Source organism: Choloepus didactylus, chromosome 2, assembly GCF_015220235.1.
Source record: "Choloepus didactylus isolate mChoDid1 chromosome 2, mChoDid1.pri, whole genome shotgun sequence".
NCBI lineage: Eukaryota > Metazoa > Chordata > Mammalia > Pilosa > Megalonychidae > Choloepus > Choloepus didactylus.
In genome coordinates, this window is record NC_051308.1 from 31,374,465 (window position 1) to 31,398,448 (window position 23,984).

At 35.3% G+C, this 23,984-nt stretch overlaps 1 protein-coding gene across 2 annotated transcripts in view; it reads right to left on the reverse strand.

The window, feature by feature from the left end:
- SMYD3 (SET and MYND domain containing 3) overlaps positions 1-23,984 on the reverse strand; it is an 839,570-nt gene that overhangs the window by 579,887 nt on the left and 235,699 nt on the right. Inside the window, exons 3-5 of one of the 2 annotated variants that reach the window (XM_037822565.1) lie at positions 21,535-21,642; positions 20,577-20,634; positions 18,795-18,931 (exon numbers count right to left, since the gene is read on the reverse strand). In XM_037822565.1, the coding sequence (XP_037678493.1) occupies positions 18,795-18,931; positions 20,577-20,634; positions 21,535-21,642 (303 nt within the window). Of the gene's footprint in view, positions 1-18,794; positions 18,932-19,225; positions 19,326-20,576; positions 20,635-21,534; positions 21,643-23,984 lie in introns of those variants that run through there. The other variant, XM_037822568.1, reaches the window with a different exon arrangement.

The window sequence follows — 23,984 nt, forward strand, 5'->3', positions numbered from 1 at the left end:
CTTTTTTTACTGGTTCTTGCCCTGCCTCTATGTAATCTTTGTGTAAGAGGGTCCCCCAGATATGATCGACGCCAATCAGATTTTCCCAATCCAGACAGGCCCAGGTCTCAGAAGGACAGTGTAATCCAGGTGAAGTCTCCCTGAAAATGAGACTCCACAGGTTGTCAGACCCTCCTTTGAAGCCTCTAGACTCTGTGCTTTTCCTGTCTTGTCCAGCAGGTAGCGCTTATCAGCCTGCAGCTCCCCACTGGTGTAGGGTTACAGTGCCTTTAATTCTTAGCAGACCCTGTCCCTTCCAGGGGTGTGGCTGACTCAAGCTGTTTCTGTTATCCAGTCCCTGAGGTCTGAGTTCTCTGAAGAAGGGTCACCTTCCTTATTCTTATTACTTGCATTTCAGAACACAACACGGTCACCAAGTTTGCCAAATCCTAAATCACTGAGACTTTGTGGTTCTGTGTGAAATATTTCAAAACATACTAGCTGATTTTCAGGCCAAAGAACTGACACAGTAATATAGACATAGGTAAACACTATCTTCTAACACAGAGGAGAAGTTTTTTCTAAGAATGAGAAAAAATAACTCTGCTTTTGATTAGAAACAATACATTCTAAGAAACAACTTATTTTCATAAGGAAACAAAAGTTGGGTGATACCCCAACTTCTATTATAAAATAAAAAAGATAAATTCTTCACAGTTTTGGTCCATATGAAAAAATTAAAAAGCGCCAGTCAATTTCTAATGGTTAAATTCAATTCTGAATTTATTACTCCTTAATTTCTCTGTATGTTTATACGTTGGCCATGTTCTTCTTTTTGAAGCTTTCTTCTTACATGGTTCTGAAACTATCTGACATCACAGCTCTGGAGACAGTTGAGGCTACTCTTTGTCTTCATGTCTTTCTTAAGATCTTTCTTGGTTTACTTTGAAAAAAAAAAAAAGGAAACAAAAGGAAACAAAAACAAAAAGGAAAGTAGAGAAAAAGCTACAGTCAAATTTCCCATTTGAAAAACAGTATTATCATGAATAAGGGGATTCCAAGCAATATCATTAAGAGCATGTGGCATGCTGTAGGCTCACATAATACCTCACTGGAACAGACCAAAGAAGAAGTTTCAAGAAAAATCTTAAATCAAATGCTCCTAACCAAAAATAGCTCCATCAAACATAAACAAGCAGCAAAAATAACCTTGGACTGAGAGGCTAAACCTGCTTATAATTGTGCCTGAGTCTCCCCTGAGTGCCTCTTTGTGGCTCTCTAACTACGCCACCTTGGCAGGTGATCTTGCTGCCCTCCCCCCTATGTGGGACCTGACTCCCAGGGGTGTAAATCGCCCTGGCAAGGCAGGATATGACTCCCAGGGACGATTCTGGACCTGGCATCGTGGGATTGACAACGTCTTCTTGACCAAAAGAAGGATGTGACATGAAATGAAATAAAGCTTCAGTGGCTGAGAGATTTCAAATGGAGTCAAGAGGTCACCCTGGTGGACATCCTTAAGCACTATATAGATAACAGTGTTTAGGTTTTAATTGTATTGGAATAGCTAGAAGTAAATACCTGAAACTACCAAACTCCAACCCAGTAGCCTTGACTCTGGAAGACGATTGTATAATGATGTAGATTACAAGGGGTGACAGTGTGATTCTGAAAACTTTGTGGATCGCACTCCCTTTATCCAGTGTATGGATGGATGAGTAGAAAAATGGGGACAAAAACTAACTGAAAAATAGGGTGGGATTGGGACGATGATTTCGGTGTTCTTTTTTATTTTTTTATTTTTATTTTTTATTCTTATTCGATTCTTTCTGGTAAAAGGAAAATGTTCAAAAAATAGATTGGGGTGATGAATGCACAACTATATGATGGTACTGTGAACAGCTGATTGTACACCATGGATAACTGTATGGTGTGTGAATATATCTCAATAAAACTGAATTAAAAAAAAAAATCTATCCTTGGATTGCTTATTCCTTTGGTATAATTCTTAGTTCTAGTGTCCCCACTGGTCTATTTCGAACTGTGACTGCTAAACTTTAGCAAGTCAGCACTGTCTCTTCCACCTAGAACACATCCCATCTCTGCATTAAAGGCCTAAATCAAATTATTTTCCCACCCCAAATCTCCATCTCAGGACTATGATCGCAGTTATCACAGTTTGCTATAAAATATTCTGAGCAACTACAGTGTACTAAGCTTGGCACCCAAAATTTAAAAAATGAAGAAGAACAAGTCGTACTTTCAAGGAACATTCAAAATAATCCTTAGTTATTTATATATTTCTTTTATTTTTCCTACCAGACAGTGAGTTCCTAGAGGGCAGAACTAAGTCTTAATCATCCTTCATTTTCTACATATAGCAGTGCATACAGAAAGTCAATATAAATTTGTTGAAATGAAATGTATTAAGCTGGCTCTTTCTGACCCAGAATATTTAAGAATTCCACTGCTTTATGTTAACATTATTTCTCCACTTCTTCAACATGTTCTAAAAATAAAGGGAGATCAGGAATGACTAATCAAACCAATTCTTACCTACTTCTTTACTGCCATAATATAGTATTAAATAGCATAATGACATACAAGGCAAGGAGAAAGAGCTCAGTCCCAGAAGAATGTTCTCCTAGCCAACTACAATAGCAACTCTTGAAAAACTACCTACCAAACTGAAAAATTCAAAACAGCAATAGCATATGACACTTAAGGAGAAAAATGGTTCACATTTAAAATGTATGATAGCAAAAAGGCCATCTAGAATTTTATGTTCAATGTACTAAACAAAAAGCAGCTGTTAGGCACAGAACAATTAAATGACTTCAGTATGAGAGAATTAATCACATTTTCTTATACTTTGAATCCCTCAGTCACTTGAAAATAAAGATGAAAAGGACTGTAAAGTTAAAAGTCTTTAAAAAACATCAAAACAACCACCCAAACTAGTATTCATCTAGAAGAAATTTATACCTAAGATTTTAAAAACTTAATCACACTAAACATTTTTCAGAAGTAGCCATTCAATATCAATCTAATTGATGAAACATAAAAGCTGTTTTTAAAATAAACATGCATTTGTAATTAGTCAAAAAAAAATTAACATTAAAGAAGTACTATATATTGGCCTACAATCCTCCCAGACTTCCCATTAAACAGAATAGTCTCAAATTCTAGTAAACCAATGTTATTTATCAAAACATGTTATCACATTATGACACGAATGGGAAAGCAGAAGTATAAAACATGAGCAGATAAAATATAAGAGCAGGCACTTTGACTACTATATTTTTACAGTCAGACACTAGTATAGTAAACCGGCCTGTTTATCACAAAAGGGAACAGAATAGTCAAATGCTCCAATACGGGAAATACATCAGAATTGAATGATCCAGAAGATGAATGCAACGTGAATACTACCTTTATTTCATTTATTTACCAGGTAGAATGTTTTCAGAATTCTATTTTGTGTCACATGCTCTGTGTCTACTCTGATCAATCTAAAAATCCAAAATTCTTGGGCTTTAAAATTACATATAGAAAAGAGCAAGCTGGACTGTGGAGTAGATACCGTAATGTTTCTAGGGACCCTAACAAGGTTTGGAAAAGAGGAAGGAAACCCCTTGCTGAAACATTGCCCTGTGGCCAAGAGGTTTCAAGAATCAGCCAATCCAGTAGCACTCTTCCTATAAATTACAACTGAACAAGGCAGATACCATACAGCTCTATAAATGCAAATGGGTCCCCAAAAGTTTGTTGAAGTTTTTTAAAGAAACGATAAGGAAGGAAGGAAGGGAGGGAGGGAGGGAGAAAAAAGGCAGATTTAACTGATCACAAATGCATCCCTCCTTTAGAAAAAACCAAACACTATAAGTGAAAATTCAGGTTTTTAAAACAAAGGAATAAGCTTACCAAAACAATTCTTATTCTACAAAAAGATTCATAATAGGACCTTGCTAACCTTCAAATTTATGTAACCTGATATTTATAGAAATGAAATTTACAAGCAAGATTTTCAAAAACAGATAAACTGTAAAACATAGCATGTAATTTCTATGTTTATCATATCACTATAAAGTTAATTAGAGTAATTAGTAATTTGGCAGCTCCACTGAACAAGATGTAATTTTTCAAGAACCACTAATCCTTTGATTGTTTATAAAGGACCAGAGACAAGACTACTTGAAAAGAGAAAATGCATGAATGGACTGGGAGGAAAGATTTCTAAAATGTCAAGATGTGAGATACTGCCACTCATCTTTGGCCGTAATTCAATTCTGATGGACTAGAGCTTTTGGCTATTCCCTTTTGTGATAAACTAGCCAGTTCATGATACTAGTACCTAGCTGGAGGAGCAAAATAATGGAAGCACCTGCTCTTATTTTTCTCCACTTACACTTTATACTCTACTTTCCCACTCATGTCATAATGGGATATGTCTAAAGGAGTTAAGAAAGACTTCCCAGAGAGCAGGTATATAAAGTGGATCTTGAAGGATGAAGAGGAATTTATTGGGAAGAACAGAAGGAACTGTACATGTAAAAATTGGAATTAGGAAAGGAATTTTGCACATTAGGAAAAAATGACAAATGGCAAAATCCTAGAGCACTTTTAAGCCTACTAAACTAACGCTAATGACTAGTAGGAAATACGTGACGTATCAAAATGATCACACACACTGACAGTACGGTATAATTTTCTATTGGAAACATGAAGTTGTTTTAAAAAGAACATTTAAATACCAAAATCATCCAAGTTTAACATTCCTTGTTATGTGGAAAATACCCTTGTACTCCAATAATCTAAAAGATCATTTTTAAAACTATATAGCGCATAATACCTTACTTTCAGGAAACGCAACAGAATTTGCAAGCTTCCCTCTGCTGCCTCTGAGGAAGTAGCAAGTGACAAACTTCACTGATGTGATACAAAATATTTTCAGCATAAAAAAAAACTCGATAGTAACCATCACTGCTCTAAAGAAAAAGTGAGAAGTCTGCCTGGCAACCATTAGCACACACACATAGATATCTTACAGGAATAGATTTCCAAAATCTGATCACATCCTTGTAATTAACTAATTATCAAGCCCATCAGTGTTGACAAAGCAGAAGCCCACTCAACTACTGCTGATGATTATTATTCAGCAGTTAAACTTCCTCTACCAAATCAGAATGACTTATAGCAGCCAAGGGAACACGACTGCCATACTCCTCACTTACACACACACACACAAACACACACAAAGGAACCATAACCAGGCCTTGCTGACTTATCACTGGCATTATGGCCTCCCTCTGTGTGTTTTCATATACACAGGTAGCTTTACAAATTGGCTCAAAAATTCCTCAGACTGCAAAAAACAGTCCCCTGTCCAGAGAACACACCCACCCTCTCTACATTTATTTGCCACTGTCATAGCAATAATGCCTCAAATACCATCAAGCTTTGGTAGCTTGTAGAAACACACTGACAACACAACAATGTAAAAGAGTAAAAGCATATATTGATTGAATCCCTGAAAGGTGCTAGGGAAATGGTTCCAACCCTCAAGTTACTTATAGTCTATCCATGCAGACAGCCAGCTCCAGAAAAGTAGCATGGGATGAGGCTGGCAGAATCCTCAAACCCCATATTTCAGAGCTTAGATTTTGTGCAATAGGCACGAGCAATCAAGAGACATTTTTAAGAAGAGGTTTCACATGATCAGATTTAAAATATATATATATATATATATATATAGTGGCAAGTCTATAAGAATGGGTTAGGATTCAGGCAGAGAGATTGAGGCAAAGAAATCAGAGGCCACTGAGGTATGATGAAAAGGGCAGTGGCGAAAATATATAAAAAGAAAAGAACACAGTCAAGAGATTTTTCAAAACCCGCACAAGATGGGCCTATGGAAGGAAAGAGAGAGGGAAGAATCGAAGGTTTCGTCTTGGCTGGCGAAGGAGACTGTAAATTCCCAAGAGAATAGATAGAAAAGGCAGAGAAGAAGCATGTTTTATTGTGGAAAAGATAAAGATTTAAGTACTAGACATAATAAATCTGAAGTTAAAACATCATGTAGGTAATGATTTTGATTAATAAGTAGAAAACATGAGATTGGAGCTCAAGAAATGTCAAGGCTGGAAATGAAACTTTGGATGTCATCAACACACAGGCAGGCAACTGAAACAATGGCAATGGAATGCTGTCTTTCAATTAGAAAAGAGAAAGAACTAGCAAATAATATATTTTTTTTTTGGTGAGAGAAGTAGGAGAACCAGAAGAGGATCATGCTACAGAATCTAATTAAAATATTTCTAAAGATTGAACAGTATCACACCTTAAGATCTGCATACTTGAAATTTAAGTGGATACTGTTTTACGCACTCTTGGACAAACAGAAAACAAGAATATCTACAGTATAGCCACCTCCTATTACTAAAAATTTCTGGGCTACAAAAACAACATACCTTACGAACTTCTACTCTAAACCTGAAAGACCATGAACCCCTCGAAAGGCTTTGAAGTATGAAACAGGCCACAGGACACCAACCAGCCAGTCACAAGGGCCTCTCCAGAGGCTGTGTTAGCTCTCCTATTTCAATGAAATGTTCTTCATAAACTGTCCCTTAATAATTTTTTTCTATAAGCATCAAAATTAAAACCAAATGTTAATTAAAATTGGAAATAGGCCCATGATTGCCAAATGTGTGTTAAAAAATTTTTTTAAATAATTTGTCTGTTATTAATATCAGATTTAAATTTTTAAAGTAAGATAAATATTCCTAAAAGAAAAAGAGATGTGAAGGCCAAAGAGAATTTTCTTCCTATAATGTATATACATCCTGTTGCATTCTAAAATATTTCAGTCTGTTAATGGCTATATCTAGAGCATTTTAAGAAACAATGCATCCAACAATGGTCTGGAAATAAAAAACGCCCATGCTGGGGGTCTCTTGATTAATTAATGTTTTAACAGGCAGTACTTCAAGGTTGTGGACTCCAGATTTCAAAAAGTAGCTCAAAGCCATGCCAATTTCATTTCACTCACCGTCATTTTCACAGAGTTGTGGCAACATCAATTCAAAACCATTTGATACACAAAACCCACCCTCCTCCCACCCAGCCAGCCCTTATTTATATTTAAATATATGAAGAGAGAGGTGTGTGAGACATGATATACCTCCTGTATAAAAAGAGCCGGAATTCCAATTAAGTAATTCAAGCTTTGCCTATAGCCATATGTTAGTAACAGTAATAGGCATCTTATCAAATATTCTTATTGTTCTCATATGGATTTTGCTCCTAAAGGTTACAGCAATTCATAATTAGACTCCTAATTCAAAACTAACAGCACAGAATGCAGTATGGTGGAATGGAGGAAAATAAGGAATCAGAAGACAAGACAGCCATATTAAAACCCTGGCTCCTTTACTTAAAAGCAGTGTGACCTTAAAATTTCTTCATCTACAAAAGGGATAATAACTCAGAGGACTGTGGTAGGAAATAAATGTGATTATATACGTTAAAGTACTTTGTAGAGTAAAAAAATAAAAATAAAAAATAAAATTGCAGTAACCCAGTACTGGGAAACTTGTGATGAATCCCTCAATTGTCTTCTGATCTACTGATATAAGACGAAGACTAGTGTCTAATAACCATTAGCCTACCAGTGAGTAATGGAACAAAAAAATGGGGAATACAAGACAAAGCCACATATTGTCAAGTTTTATGAAGAGAGAGTGTCCAGCTGGTTTGGAAAACCACAAAAATTTAAACACTGTCATAGAGAATCTTTGAAATTGAAACTCATCATAGAGACAACCTAACCTAGCTGTAAATGCTGATAAGAACTATTATGTGGTTGTGAAGGTTAGGTTCATGTGTCAACTTGGCCAGGTGATGGTACCCAGGTGTCTGGTCAAGCAAGCACTGGCCTAACTGATACTGCAAGGACATTTGTGGCTGCTTAATAAACCAGACAGCTGGTTTATTAAATCATCAGTCAATTGGCTGAAGCTGTGTCTTCCACAATGAGATAATGCAATCAGCTGGATTTAATCCAATCAGTTGAAGACTTTTAAGCAAGACAGATAGAGGACCTTCACTTCTTTGGCTAACCAGTGAAGCGTTTCCTGAGGAGTTCATCAAAGTTGCCAGTTCGTTTCCTGAGGAGATCATCAAACACATTCCTTGAAGTTGCCAGTTTGTTGCCTGAGGAGTTCATCGAACATCTTCATTGGAATTGCCAGTTTGCTGCCTCTCCTACGGAATTTAGACTCATGCATACCCACAGCTGCACGAGACATTTCTATAAATCTTATATTTATAGATATCTCTTGTTGATTCTATTTCCTATAAACCCTAATACAGTGGTATACTTTATTCTTAATTTTCTGGATTTATACAGATAATGTTTGTTATATGAAAAACATTCCTGAAAATGTTAAGTTCTGTTTGCTGTATTACATTTTCAATTCAAATTAGCAGCTAGTTATGAGCACTTGGGCATCAACTAGCAAAAAGATCATTAGGCTGAGCTCAGAAGACCTAAATGCTAGCCTTGGTCCTGTCACTTGGTCCCTGGGTAACTACATAAGCTTCTCTGAGTTGATGCATCATGGAGAGATGGACAGGAGAGTGGGAACACTACCGGACCAGATCAGTTCTGTGATCATTTCCAGCTCTAAAATTGTATGGTTCTACTAATCTTAAGGAATGAATTAGGCACACATGACTCCTGTATTCATAAAATTTACAATCTAAATGGAAACATAGCAAATAAAGACATATAATTAATAAAAATAGAGAATATGCATAGCAACCCAATAGTTAGCATAAAAACTACCAGTATCTACTGAATTTCACAACAGAGGAATATCAATTTTAGTCAGGTGGATTTCAATTTAAAGATAAGCAGGCTCTGGATAGAGACGATGAGGGAAGATACACATCTCTTTATGATATACCACGATTATCACAAATTCACAGACTCTTAAGAGCACTCTACCTATCACCTAGCCCTTACTCACACTCAGTGAAGAGAACCCATTCTGACACATGCGTCTATGAAACTCTTCTAGGAAAAGGTTACTGGCTGCTTAACCAGAGCAGTCTAATACATTGTTGAACCACTCTAACTATAAAGCTCTTCAAGATACCGTGTATCTGTTTGCCTAATACGTCAAGGCTTTCTGTCCTTTCTTCATCATGATTTATAAATGAACACTTACTTGAATAAATTTATCTTTAAACATGAAACATTAGAACATAAAAAACTGAAAAGCAGATTGACCCTTACAGTCAGGACTGATGCAATTTTGTCTCTTTATCAGGAAACAATTTGTATCTGGCTTCAAGAAGTTATTCACAAATTCTCCTGCTTGTCTTTACAATATAACAAATCACCTTGTTTTCCACAACAAATAGAAAAGTCTGCTATCTGTCATCAAGAATATCATTGTTTCTGCCTGTTATATGATTTAACAGAGAAATTTATCACAATTTTTCATCACTATTAATATTAAACTCCTAAAATATTTCCTTATTTCTTCCACAAGAAAGGTTCTTCTTCTTCATAGTAGAAATAACCAAACCACAATGTCAAGTCTGACAGCAATAATTCATATCTAAGATCTGAAGAATCAAACAAAAGCTGTGAAACTGACTTTTATGGCCAAAATATTTCTACTATAAAACTGCATCTTTACTTAAATTCTGTGCTGGTTTGAATCTATTATGTTCCCCACAAAAGCCATGTTCTGTAATGCAATCTTGTGGGGGCAGCCTTATTAGTCTTTCGATTAGGGTGGGACATTTGATTAGGTTGTTTCCATGGAGATGTGACCCACCAAACTGTAGGTGAGACCTTTTAATTAGATCATATCCATGGAGATGTTACCCCACCCATCCAGGGTGGGTCTTGATTAGATCACTGGAGTCCTTTAAGAGAAGCTAAGATATGTAATCCAGAGTTTGCCCCCAAGAGAAGCTAAGCACTGACACAGAACCAGATGCTTGGAGATGACTGGAGATGCAGACAGAAGGACGTTTGGAGATGCTAAGCTAAGAAATGAAGCCCAGAGTTTGCCCCAGAGAAGTGAAGAGAGGACTCCCAGATGCTTAAAGAGAAATGCCCCAGGAGAACCAAGAAGAGAGCCGAGAGAAGCTAAGAGAGACAGAAGCCCAGAGACGTTTTGGAGAAAGCCATTTTGAAATGCCATCTGGGAGCAAAGGACCAGCAGACACTGACCACATGCCTTCCCAGAAGACAGAAGTGTTCCGGACGCCATTGGCCTTCCTTCAGTGAAGGTATCCTCTTGTTGATGCCTTAGTTTAGATACTCTTATGACCTTAGAACTGTAAATTTGTAACCTAATAAATCCCCTTTATAAAAGCCAACACATTTCTGGTATTTTGCATAATAGCAGCATTAGCAAACCGGAAAAAATATATTTCAAGGAAAAAAAAAACAAAATGTAATGCCTTTAGTTAAAAACCCCAAAACAAAAGATAACAGTTTTAAGTACATAAGACATTATAAAACAAACTATACACTTTTTTCTCTCTGATAATTTTATTTCTTCCTTGTCATCAGTGAAATAACTGCATTTCTTCTACTATATAACTAAATTGAAACATTTCTAAGTTATTAAAGTAAAATACCTTGGAGTGAAAAAATAATGAACTCAAAAAACAATTACTGTATATTTAACTATCCTCACAAGTGTGACTGGCAATTTAAGACTATGGAACTAATGGCTTAATAGAAGGTGTAGTGGGTTGAACTGGGGACCCCAAAAAATATATTCCAAGTCCTTGTCCCCAATACGTGTGAATGTGACCTTATTTGGAAAAAGGGTCTATGCAGATGTAATTAAGTTAAGGATCTCAAGATGCCATCATCCTGGATTAACCAGGTGGGGCCCAAGGGAGAGTGTTTTTACAAGAGACAGAAAAGAGGAGGAAAAGGCCAAGTGAAGACAGAGGCAGAGACTGGAGTTACAAAGTCACAGGCCAAGGATCACCTGGAGCTATGAGCAGCCAAAACAGGTAAGGAAGAGCCTCCCAAGAGCCTTTGGAGGGAGTGCAGCCTTGACAACACATTGATTTCAAACTTCTGGCCTCTAGAACTGTGAGAGAATAAATTTCTGTTGTTTTAAGTCCCCAAGTTTGCGGTAATTTGTTATAGCAGACATAGGAAACAAATACAGAAGAGCTAAAATATTTCCTATACATTTTTTTTTCTTTTAATTAGAGAGTTTTCTAATAGCACATTCTGTTTCCTACTTTGCACAAAACAACCTTCTGGCTGAGAAACTGTAATTCATGGTTCACAAAAAATAGCCTGCAGGCCAAATCTGGTCTGCCGCCTGCTTTTGTACAGGCTGCAAGTTAAGAATTATTTATTTGTTTGTTTATTTATTTCACATTTTTAAATGGTTAGGGGGAATTCAAAGAAGACTACTTCGTGACATACGAAAATTATATGAAAATCAGTGTTCAGCGTCCGTAAGTAACATTTGATTGGAACACAGTCATAACCATTCATTTAGGTTGTCTATGGCTGATTTCTCACTACAATGGAAGAATTAAGTAGCTGCCAGAGAGACCACAGTGGCACTCCCATCCTGCACTACAAGTCATCATGATACAGTTATAATTAACATTTGCCTCTTGGCTGCAAAGTCTAAAATATTTACTATCTGGCCTTTTGCAGAAAAGTTTGCCTACCCCTAGAATAATTAATGCAATGATTCATCATTCCTTACGGAACTTGGGATAATGGCAGTTTCTATGATTCTGAGTTCTCAACTGATTTATCAAACTTCTTGAATTTTACCATGATAGTAAAGATTTCTTTTTTGCCTATTCTTGAGTGTTCAGAGTGATTTATTAATTTTTAAAAAAGAATTAACAAAGTTTTTCTCCATAAAACCAAAAATGAATAGTTTTCATACATTCCTTCAGTTAATAACTAAACACCTGCTATGTACCATGCAGTGCTAGGGATTCAAAATAAATAAGATGCAATCCCTGTAATCCCCAGCTCCAAGAGGGAGACACAATGATCCAAAACTCTAATAGAGCTTTTTGACACTAAAGGGAAGGCCAACCAAAGGAATGACAGTAACCTCTGCCATTTCACAACATGCTGTCATTTAAAAAATATTACCTTCACCTGATTAATGGCAAGTTATACACTCAAATAGATAAGGCAATAAAGCTTGGCAAACACGTTTACCCATCAACAGTTTTAATCAAAGCATTAGCCCTTACATAAGCAATTAACCTTGACCAACACAGGTATTAAAAAACAAACAAAAAAAAAAAAGCTGTTAAAGAATTTACTAATTATCCTTCCCCACTTCAGAAGTTAGCTAGCATCTGGTCTTTAACTATGATAAACATATACCAACTCATCATAAGTTATTTACAGATAAACGAAGAGAAATATTAACTGCAGAGCTTAAAATGAAGAATATGGTAAAGACCATCATTAAAAATTCAAACAAATGACTTGTGCTGTTTGGAAAGCCCAAGTGTCCTACAAATGTCACTTTAATTAAAGGTAGAAGAACATTTTTAAGAATGATTGTCTCTTGGATCAACTTAAGAAACTCAATCTGTTGTAATAAAGAAATAACATAAATCATAAATACATCAGCATTTCATAATTAGAATGCCAGGATCTGCATGCAGTTAAGTATCTTGGCTGTACGCCTGCTTTACTAAAAACAAGGAGAAGTAAAATCCCCAAAACTAAGTATTCTAGCAGCTGTTCTGTGCAGACATGTGAGGTGTCTCATCTAGCAGCTACCCTCAAATGTACAGATGCACACACCCCAGTGATTACAGGTTAGCAATCCTGGTGTGTCTGCTCGCTTTTTGTATTAAATATTTAATGGCATACTTTTCCTTAATGGAACCCAGGCACATCTGATCAGTCACTAGGATCATTTGGTAATGCAGTCAAAGTTATCATAATGCTATTTCACATCAACTTTGTAATTAGATAATTCATCACTTTATTAATTCAAAAGATTGCTTTCTTTACGACTTTGTAGCATGCTACAGTAGTGAAACCCAACTGAGCTCATCAACAAAAAATCTCTAAAATTTGTTCCTGCATGAACTTGAAACCTTTAAGTGGCAAAAACACACACACATGCTCCTGACCTTTCAAAACAACCACAGAGGTAATATTCTTCCCACAATTTAGACTTCAGTCACAGAGCACTAGTATATCCAGAATGAGACGGCAAACAGAAATGAAAATTCAAGATTGAAAACTGAACATTAGATCAACTTTGTGTTGCTTTATAATGAAGTACACCATTCTTTAGCAAATGAAAACGACCCAAAAAGAGGTTATTTAGTAATTTTTTCCTCCATGCTGATTTATACACTTAATTAAAATTATGAAATTATGGCAGAGCATCACACAGGTTATTTATTAACACTCTAAATCTAAAGACAAATACCCATACCAACCAGATGAGAATGTGTAATCCTGAATATAATGTCATTATGGCTTTCTTTTATTGTATTTCTGACATACTTCAATCAAAAATATTAAAGCACTGTTTATCGTCATATTATTAATTAGCAAGATTCTTATTTTAATACATTCTGCACTGCTTCTCCAATGAAAAGGAATTCTCTCCCAACAAAAAAAAATAATTTACTTAGAATAAGCTGAAAGTACCATAGAACAAAAAAAACATTCCTAAAATCTTCAGTTCCAAATTTAGACAACCACAGTGTGTATAATAAAACCCGCGGCTGCTAATAGATTTTGGAAAAACAAGCTCTGGGGGTCACATATATGCCCTAAAGAATAAATATAGTATGCTACTGGGAGAATTATTAATTGTTTTGAAAGAAAGAGAGAAGAACATCCTCTCAAACAGTTGTGGAATTTCTAATAAAAAAAAATTCTGTGACAGTTGCACAACATTATAAAGTTAATAAGTACTTTGCAGAGGCCTGGAAATGCTAACAATGACTCATGTTTTGTGGTCAGGAAGGTCAATTTTATTCTTGTTGCTTCCAATTTAATGTCTGTGTTTGAAATGGTATATACAACAGTTTTCTACTTTATAGCTCAAATCTTACCTCCTTTTCTAATCAGTCTACCAAGTGCTTTTTTAGAAAAGGAAGTTATTATTCCAGAAAAAGTTAAAACCATTTTTCTAAAACTCTATACACCAATCCCTAAAAAGCTTCTCTGTGCATAGAAAATAAGCTCAAAACCAGATATACTGAAATTAAGTTTAGTCTATTAATAACCATTACCAATAATCATCAATGTACAACTTGAGGGATGAAATAAAGAAATATTATACATTTCCTCTCATTTCAGTGAGTTACCATAATAACTAATGCATTCATAATTTTATTTGCATCCCTTTAAGATTCATGTATGAGAGATATTTCATTCATCCTAGGAAGCTTATTTTTGCATTTCCTACATGAAACTGCAAAGAACACCTTTGAAATCATGGAGTTGCTATGAATATAGCAACAGTAATTATTTCTGTCCACAATAGCTATGGGTTGAAAGCAAACCAGTTATAGAGGAAAGATATTTCCTATCTACAAAATTTCTTCTCAACATGACAGGTAATTCTCAACACTGGGCATATCTATAAGCAACCATCTGAGATCTGGTTTACAAGCTGTTGCAGACTGTCCTCTTGGCTATATGACAGCACAGGGAGACATAAAACACTGAAGTTTTATATGCAAATACAAATAAAGATGGGGATGGTAGGGCCAAAGCAGTAGAAACTAGTATTTGTCTTACTATGTGTCAGACACTCTAATAAGCACTTTATATTTAATCCTTGCTTCTATTTATGAAGTAAATAAAACATTGTTATTCCCATTTACAGGTGAGGATATTGATATTGAGAGAATTTCATTTACTTGTCTGGCATCAGCTACTTAACTTTTATACTATTCAGCTTCCCATTTAAATTTGACCTCCTGCAAACTCTAGTTTTCAGATCTGCAAAAGTTTATATTTATTAGTACATACATTTACTATATTTGTAGCAGATGTTAAGCACATAATCAGTAGTTCTCATGCCAAGATAAATACATTTCAAAATCTAACCAGAAATTCTGATTGAAGGCAGAAGTGGAAGAACCAAAAGTGTGGGACGGGAGAGGCTTGTAGAGAAGTATACATAAGTCTTCTCTTCTCTAAACAATTTGGATAGCAGAGATTAACTTAACCTCTATTTTCTGTGAATATATAAATAATCATGTGTCTCTGGTATTGTAACAAATATCTCCAGAGCAACTTCTACTCTTTGGCTACCTTCATTCCTGTCAGTGGCAATCACCCCCTTCTAGTCCTCACACCCTATACTTTAATTCAGCCATATAACCTCAAGGAACAAAGTTTAACAACAAACAAACTGCTATGCAAATGAAACTTCAAGTCAACTGCTCTAGCCTCTCCATCCAACCAGATCATCACTCTGAAGGCCCCTTTATACGGAAATTCTTGAGCTACCACTACCCTTACTAATTTTCCATTACTACCTAATACAAAACAAACATTTTAAATACCAAGCTTTTATTCAAATCCTTACAGTAACTACTTAATGCAACTGTAACATGTATTTCACAGATAACATTTCAAGCCTTTTCCAGAAGAAGTTAATATATTTTCCTCAGCTCAGGAGGATTCAGCACCTCCTCACTCCTCACCTGCATTTCTAGACCAATGTCTATAACTGTTTACCAAGACCACACTCGCTTCTAAAATTCATGACATTAATTTTTACTTCCTATATGAAGTCCTCCTTGATACCTTCCTCTAGACAAATCTCTCCTTCCAATGTCTCTTGCTACTAAATCTGTACAGCCAGGCAACAAATCCATAAATGGACAGTACATATTTATACAGCCAACTCCAAAAATCTAAACCCCAATTGCTATTTGTGTGTGCAAGCACCTGTGTGTGTGTGTGTGTGTGTGTGTGTTTGTGTGCATTTATGAGGGGAGAGAGGGACTAACAGTGGCCTGAAGGAAGTGGAGGAAAGGGAGGAACAATGGGAATGTGACCCAGAAATTGACTAAATAGTACGGACTTTGGAGTAATGGGGGGAGAGGGGAACTTTTCCACATACTGCCAAGACCTAAGCAGCAGAAGCACATTTGGCACTGAGAACCTCATTCACAGGAAAGGTATACTATTTTTTCACTAGAACCCCAGAGTGTTCAAAATATAAACTGCCAACTTCTCAGGAATTAATCACGCGCTTCTATTAGAAAAAGTTATCAGCTCAGCGCAGAATGAAACATTCTCTCAGGCTTAAGAACATTTCATCCTCCACTGACCCTTTTCTTTCTAGGCAAACACAAGTTTGATAAAGCTATGCATATTCCCAGTAAGACTTTTGACCTTGCCAAGTTTCTTACCTTGCTAGATAATTTTCATATTTAAAATTAGCCACATATTTCCATAGCCCTTTATCAAAAGGTCTTTGAACATAGTGGTCCTGCAGCACTCATTATACCAGTCTCTCTACTTTTAGTATTTTTGAAAATATCCATAACCAAAAGGGAAAAAAATTACAATACAAACAAATTTAGAAAAGAAGTTCTCAAAATTCCATATGCTTTCAATGACAATAACATCAGCTAAGTTAAGTTGAGCATATATAATAATGCACAGAACCTGAATGAATGTGCACAAGGGGGACCAAAAGTAAAACAGAAAACAAGGAGCTTATTTACTGAGGCCAGGTAAAGCCAACCTTCATTAAAGCCTGAATTCAGAAGTTAGTTCATTAGGTGGAAGGCATATCAACATAGAACTAAACCTGACAGTTTGTGCATACAGAAGCAGTGACTACAGTGTTTATGCTATGGGGTGCCCATTTCTTCTCTTTGATTAATTCTATTCCAGTAAAATGGTGAGAGGGAGAGAAGGTAGGGAGAAAATTATCTTCCCAGTGCTCTCCAACTACTCCAGTGTGCTTCATGTGATCTGCATCATCACACCCTTGCCACATTAGGAGCTCGGTGGTTCAACCCTGAGATTTGCAGAACACCAATTAGCTTAATTTAAAACTATTCCATTCTTTAAAAATAAAAAAAGTATACTCTCCTCAAGGACAAGCATAAAAGCAGAAATAATCCACAAATCACAAAATATAAAAAAAATTTACAAATAAGTACAGGAGCCCTAGGTTAACATTGCTTCTTCTGATTATTAACCTACATTTTGACAGAAATCTCAAACCTGAATCCAATACCCCTCAAAATCTTAAAAATGTATATGTTCTACCTTTGTAACAATAACAAATAAAAGTATGTGGGGAGGAACACAGTATGTTACTTGAAATTTGTCAGCCTAAACAGAGAGACAAAATTTCTCCCCTACATAACATTGACAGAATATCATTGAAAGATACATAAGATTAAAATTGGTTAAAAAGGAACAAGACAAATAGGATAAAATTTTACATTTTACATTTAGCAACAGAAAGTATTTTTAAAGTATTTTTCATGAGCATTAATAACAGCCGTAATTAGCACTAGAATATTTTTAAATTATTCCAATAGCATTGTCTCAGAATAGCCACAGACTTAACACTAGGAATGAAGTTACAGTCATCATATGATGTATTTTTATCTTTCAGCAAGTGTTGCTTTTGATAGTGTTTAAAAACAAGCTGTGTTCTTTGTACCCATGGTACTCCTATAGGTTATAATTTTGGAAGTATATCAAATAAACATGAAAAACTTCTCAGATGCATTTTAAGCAACCATTATATTTGGAACTCTGTTTTAAATTATAAATAAACCAGAATTTAATACTATGATGACATAATAAGAAAGTCATACACACATACCCCAAAGGATAAAAATACATTTAGGAAAATCTCTAAGGATAACACTAATCACAATTAAATTCTTAGAAAATAGGCAGATTTAAAAACTTACCTTGAAAGTACTCAAAGGATAACTAAGTCATTAAATGTATGTTCATAAGTTACAAAGGAAGTGGCAAAAATCATTCTGAAATGTGAAATTTTACTTGTTATTAAAATGTGATCAATGTTAAAACAAACCCAAATATAATATGAAAGAGCAAGTACAGCAAATACACAGCAGTATGGGTGGTATATCTGACTCTTCTTCCCTTTCCCAGGGTAGATATTAAGAATCAGTTATAGTGCCCTTTATCCTTGGGCACAAACAAACCCTCAGAATCATTTTCATAAAGAACACTTCAAGTAGCCACTACCAACAGATCACAGATGAAATTCTAAATGAAACCTGTTTTCTATGCCTGGTGGAGGACTTTATTGACCTGAAACATCTAAACACATTTTTAGACAATTATTTTCAAATCAAAAACAGTTATGTTTTTGGATACTTAAATTCACTTAATCAGAAATGGATTTAAATAAAGTTTTCACTTCAAAGACATTTATACTGAAACAACCATCACAAAACCAAATTAATACAATGGAAAACTTAAATTCATTAGTAAGAAATAATGGGATATGCTACTTTCTTTTGAGAAGTTCATGAACGTACTCAGGCCATTAATAAGAATACTCATGAAACAGAAAAAGTAATACCCTTCTCCATATAGGCAACACATTCTCTCATTCTCCATTGTTTTTTGTTTTTTGTGTTTTTTTTGAGGTAGGGATGTGATAGTGATAGGGCGTAAAGGGCCTGGATTTTCCAGGGAGTTTCAAGACTTTTGTGTAATAAACAACACAATAGGAAATAAAAAGTTGATTTATGGCATCAACAAAGATACCAAACTTAATACTTACTTTTGCAAAGGCTTCAAAAACGTCAAAGGAAGGTGGCAGCTGAGAAGCATCCTGCATTTCTTCTCTCATGAAATGCTGAAATGTCACTGCAAGTTGCCTGAGGCCCTCTTTCTTATCTTCAGTGAGTTTGTTAATATCTTTTTGAAAGAGAAAATAAATAGTGCAATCACAAAGTGCACTTTTAAGGGACAATTTTCAGGGATTCAATGGCAGCTTTTAAGCCAGATATTTCCTACCCTAGACTCCATTCTGACATACAGCAAATACATCTCTTTTTATTTTTTGACAACTATGCTTCATAATAAATACTTTATTAAATAAATTCTACCAAACCACATCTACAATATAAGATCAAAAGCCTATCAAAACAAAATAAATGCACATATAGATGCAAAAACATTAAAACCAAAATTAGTAAAGGTGTGTGTTACCAGATTTTCTACAGCATCCTGTACACATATCCAAAACATCAAAAGTTCTTAAATCAGTGAATTTAAGCAAAGTTTTCCATGAAGCAATTTACATCACCATCTCAAAGGCAAAAAAGACAGAAAGTGAGAATTAAAAAGTTCAGTTAATTTCAAATAATTGAAATTAGTCACATAGAAAGTACGACAAGAAGAAAATATGGATCAACTACAGAAATCTCAACTCCAAGTTATTTTCAGGCTGAATAAATAATCCACAGACATAGAAGTTCCAAAGCCACTATTACCTGTTTTAAAAACTCACTTTAAATTATTCCACAAAGAGGCAAGAGTTACATAATTCAATTAATAATGTTTGTATCTCACTTTAAGCAGAATATATGGCATGAGCAGGACTAATGTTAATAGTCAAAGTCTACTGTAAGACATGTTAATTACCTAGCAGCAATATAACAAGACAATATGACTAATTACTTCTATATTAAAACCTGAAAAGATACATCAGGTTGAACTGGAGCATAGCTTTGTTGCTAATGTCAGGTCTGCAGATTTTCTTTAAATTACTTGTTCAACAGAACAATTAACCCAATGATTTCTTAAATAATAATGTATTATCATTGGCACATATGATCCCATAACCATAAATCTGTACAAGATCATCATCTTACTTGGCCTCCATCCAGAAATATTAAACTATGTGGCAAATTTTCTCTATGCAGAGCTCTGGCTAGTTTGAGGTTGAAGTTATTTACAACCTCAGTGAAGAAACTCTGTGCCCATATCAAAGCAGAGTACACCCTACATTTGTTTAGCACACATTTAGAAAGCCTTTTAGTCATCCCAGCAGCTAGGCCACCCACCAGGGTAGTTTAAGGGGACAACTCGCAAAGCTGTCATTTAAGTCATCTGTAATTTCTACTTTCCTCAATGCCTAAAGGACCAGTGAATCTTAAAGCTCCCTGTAACTCCCTGTTCACTACTTCACTTCACTACTTCACTGTTCTTTGACATCAAAAAGAAACCAGGAAAGAAAACTAAGAAAAGGAAGAAAGGAAAGAAGGACAGAGATAAAGAAGAAAAAATTATTTTTGTCAGTCTGACTAAGTCTTACACTCCCCAGCCACCTAACCTGACTACATTCATGGCACTTCAAAAACTCCTGTATGACAAAAGCTACACCGGAGTTATTTAAATAATTTAACATATCTGTAGCATACAAAAACATTAAAAAGTTCTTTAAGTTTTGTCCCACTGAATAAAGAAACAGAAAAACAAAACTATAGAATAAAGCAGTTCATAGTTAAGCAAATAATGGTACATATTTTTTTTTGTATGCTGATAGATAATCACTTACTTGACTCCAGATCATAAAATGAATAAAGTTTCTCAGATTCAGAGGGTGTTTCTTCCATCTGTGAAGGCAAGGAAGAAAACACCAAAAACATTTTCAAGTGTTCTAATATATAAATGAATATCAATTTGAATACCTTTAGATATTTAAAAGAAATTCTACTAAAAAGACAACTTTCTAATATTCTTTCTCTTCATCACTTTTGTAAGGTTGAATTACTTAATCTATAACAACATTAAAATAAAATCTAAGTTGCAACTTAACCCACCAGTTTAATTTCCAAATGCAAAAGTTTTTACAAGAAGTTTTCATATATCTACAGTCTTAAAGCTCTCTTACTTATAAAATCTTTAGGCTGCACACCCCCCTCCAGTAAACAACAGGACAGAACAGAGCTGAAGCCTGCAATAATTTGCAAAAGCGATACTGATGCTAAAGCCTAGCAAAACAAAGTCTGTTATAAAAGAAGATTCCACAGAATCCACCAGCTGTTTTGGCAGTATAAGGAAAGGGCAGAAGAAACAATTTCAATGAATCTGGGATCTAAATATATATATAAGCACTATTCCATTTAAGATTAATTCTCTTCCCATTAAAATCTTACTTGAAGAAGCAACCAAAAAATTGTATATTTACCCTGTGCATTAATTCACAGTAGAAAAGTTATAAAGGCACTGTAATGGACATTATCAACATCTAATACCCAAAACACAGGCCCTTAAATCTCTATTCCCAGTAGGAGATAAAAGGGCCTTCAAAGAGGGACTGTGGACTTCATCACTGCCATTGATGCTATAATGCACAGGAAAACAGCAAGTTTTTCTCTTAAGATAATCCCTAGAATAACCACCTTCTACCTTAGCATAGGTTTAATTTCAGCCCTAAATATGAATAACGATTGCAACTACAAGTGCTTTCGTTAAATTAAACCTTGAGCATATTTCATGAGTTTTATACTCACAAGTCTGACGACTACTCTGCCAAGAAGTCGTACAGAGTCTGGAGGATATCTGGGTTTGCAGCTTTTTAGGCATTTGCATTCCCGCTTGTGGTCCGGCCAAGCTTTCTTCTGTTAAGACAGGAGCAGAGAAGGTATACAGCGCATAAAATTTAACTTTCCTTTACACTGGTTTTAAACATCGAGAGTCATCAACAGTAATTTCATTTCAACAGCCCAAATATAACTTCAAAATAGAAAATGAAGGCAATATTCTGATACCGTTAATGACCCAGGATTCAGTCTTTACCAAGTATGCAATAACCAGGACATTAATAGTGTCAGCTTCACCTCTGTCCTTTAATTCACCCCGATTATTACCTGGCTAGTGCAGTTCAAAGAAAAAACCATTATTGCTTATTGAATAATCTAAACACAGTCTTTTAACTGATTAAATAGGATTCAATAATAGACAGTGATTTTGAATGTAAAAAGAAAATCTCACTCCAAATTAGAAAATGAAACACATGGTTCAAGAAAATCAAAATAGGGGAGATACCTTTCTGAACTTCTATGATATAACAAGTACAGATGTATCAGAAGGGCTAATATGTACCCAAAACTATAAAACCTTTTTGTTCTTGAAGGCAATATAGAAAGGAGCCATTAGCTAAAATGACCAAATGTCCAGTTTGCCTAGGCCTATTCCAGTTCATGCCTGTTCTCCTGGCTTAATCAGTAAAAGCAACCCTTTTCACTCCCCAAAGTATCTGCTTTGGATGATAAATTATATGGTCCCCTAAGCCATGATCCTAGTCATGTGCTGGTGTGGCTGAAGAGACCAGTGAGTCACCAATCTTGCAGTGCTAGAGGTAAGTGAACTAAAGGGAAGGACATTCTATCCCTGTCCCTTGAACGAGAAATGTCACGTTCCCTTAAATGGGATCTCTTCCATATGAAAACAAAACCCAGCACATCTAATATTTACCTCTGGTGAATGGGGAGCAGTAAGTCCAATGTCTAACATGTTCTATTGCAAATGACAGTTGGAAGTTCCATCACAGAAATGCCTGATGTCCCCTCTCTTTCTTGTTCAGAAATTGTATATTTGCCTTCCTAACTTTTGAACATGTAAAACCTTCTCAAGTATATCTCTCTCCTTTCCACATGCAGTACAAACAAGCAGCACAAACAAAAATTTCAAAATAACTACAGCTACTCCAAATGACTCATTTTCAAGTTCAAGCCAGCATTTTTCTCAGAAAGACTGCCCAACTCACATTGTTGATGATAGCCTGGAATATCTGCTTTTGTTTCCTATTAAGCCAAATCTAGGAAACAATGTTAACAAGTAGTACATCACTCCTTCCATCAACTCTACTCACGTTTACCTCACTTCATTCCTTCACAACCACTGTGGCAACTGTTCTTTTTTTTAAATCATGGACATATTTTTTAATAGTGTTTAGAGATCCATTATACAGGCATAAAATCATTTTTTTCAAAAATAATAGACAATTTCCCAGTACAGTTTTAAATTTACATAATAATTGAGCAGATATATATAGAATTTGTTCCATATATCCACCCCATTTCCCAACTTCCCACCCTTGGTGTATAGCTTCCCCTATTATTAACATCGTGCATTAATGTTTACAACTGATGAATAACATTGAAGCATTATTATTAACTATAGTCTACAGTTTACATTTAGGTTCACTCTTTGTATTTTTCAGTTCTATAGGTTTTGACAAATGCATAATGACATGTATTCATCATTATAACATCACACAAAATAGTTTCACTATCCTAAAAATATTTTGTGTTCTGACTATTTATCCCCTCTCCCCCTTGAGTCCCTGGCAACTACTGATCTTTTCTTTCTTTCTTTCTTTCTTTCTTTTTTTTTTTTTTTTTTTGGTTGCTTTTTTTAAACAGAAATGATACAAATTACTCAGTTAACACAAGATAATAACAATAAATCCACTGTAGTTGGTGGTTTCATTCCTCCTTATCTTTGTTTATTCCTCAATCTTGAGGTATTTGCGATGATGACCACTCTGGCTGCTTCAAGCTGAGGAGGGACGTATATATTATGGGCAGAGGAATGGAATTATTTTACTCGCTGTTGAAGATACTTCTTGCTTTCAGGATGGGGCTGATCCAACCTTATCTTTCTGTTAGTGTCCAGGGCAGGCCAAAAGGACTGGAAAGTGAGAGTTGACCACCTATCTGATAGGTTTCAGGGTTCAACTGGCATAGGCACAATCTGGAGGCTTAAAGTCATGGAGAAATAAACTTAACAAGTACAGTGAAACTTACAGATTCAAGTAAAAGAAGGAGAAGAATCATGGTTATGGGACTTATAAGTGAATATAACTATATTATATTGAAGAAATAGCTTTTCACAGATTCCCAGATAGAGCCCTTTGAGGGAGTATTGATTTCAAGTACCCATGTGGCATGCCTATGTT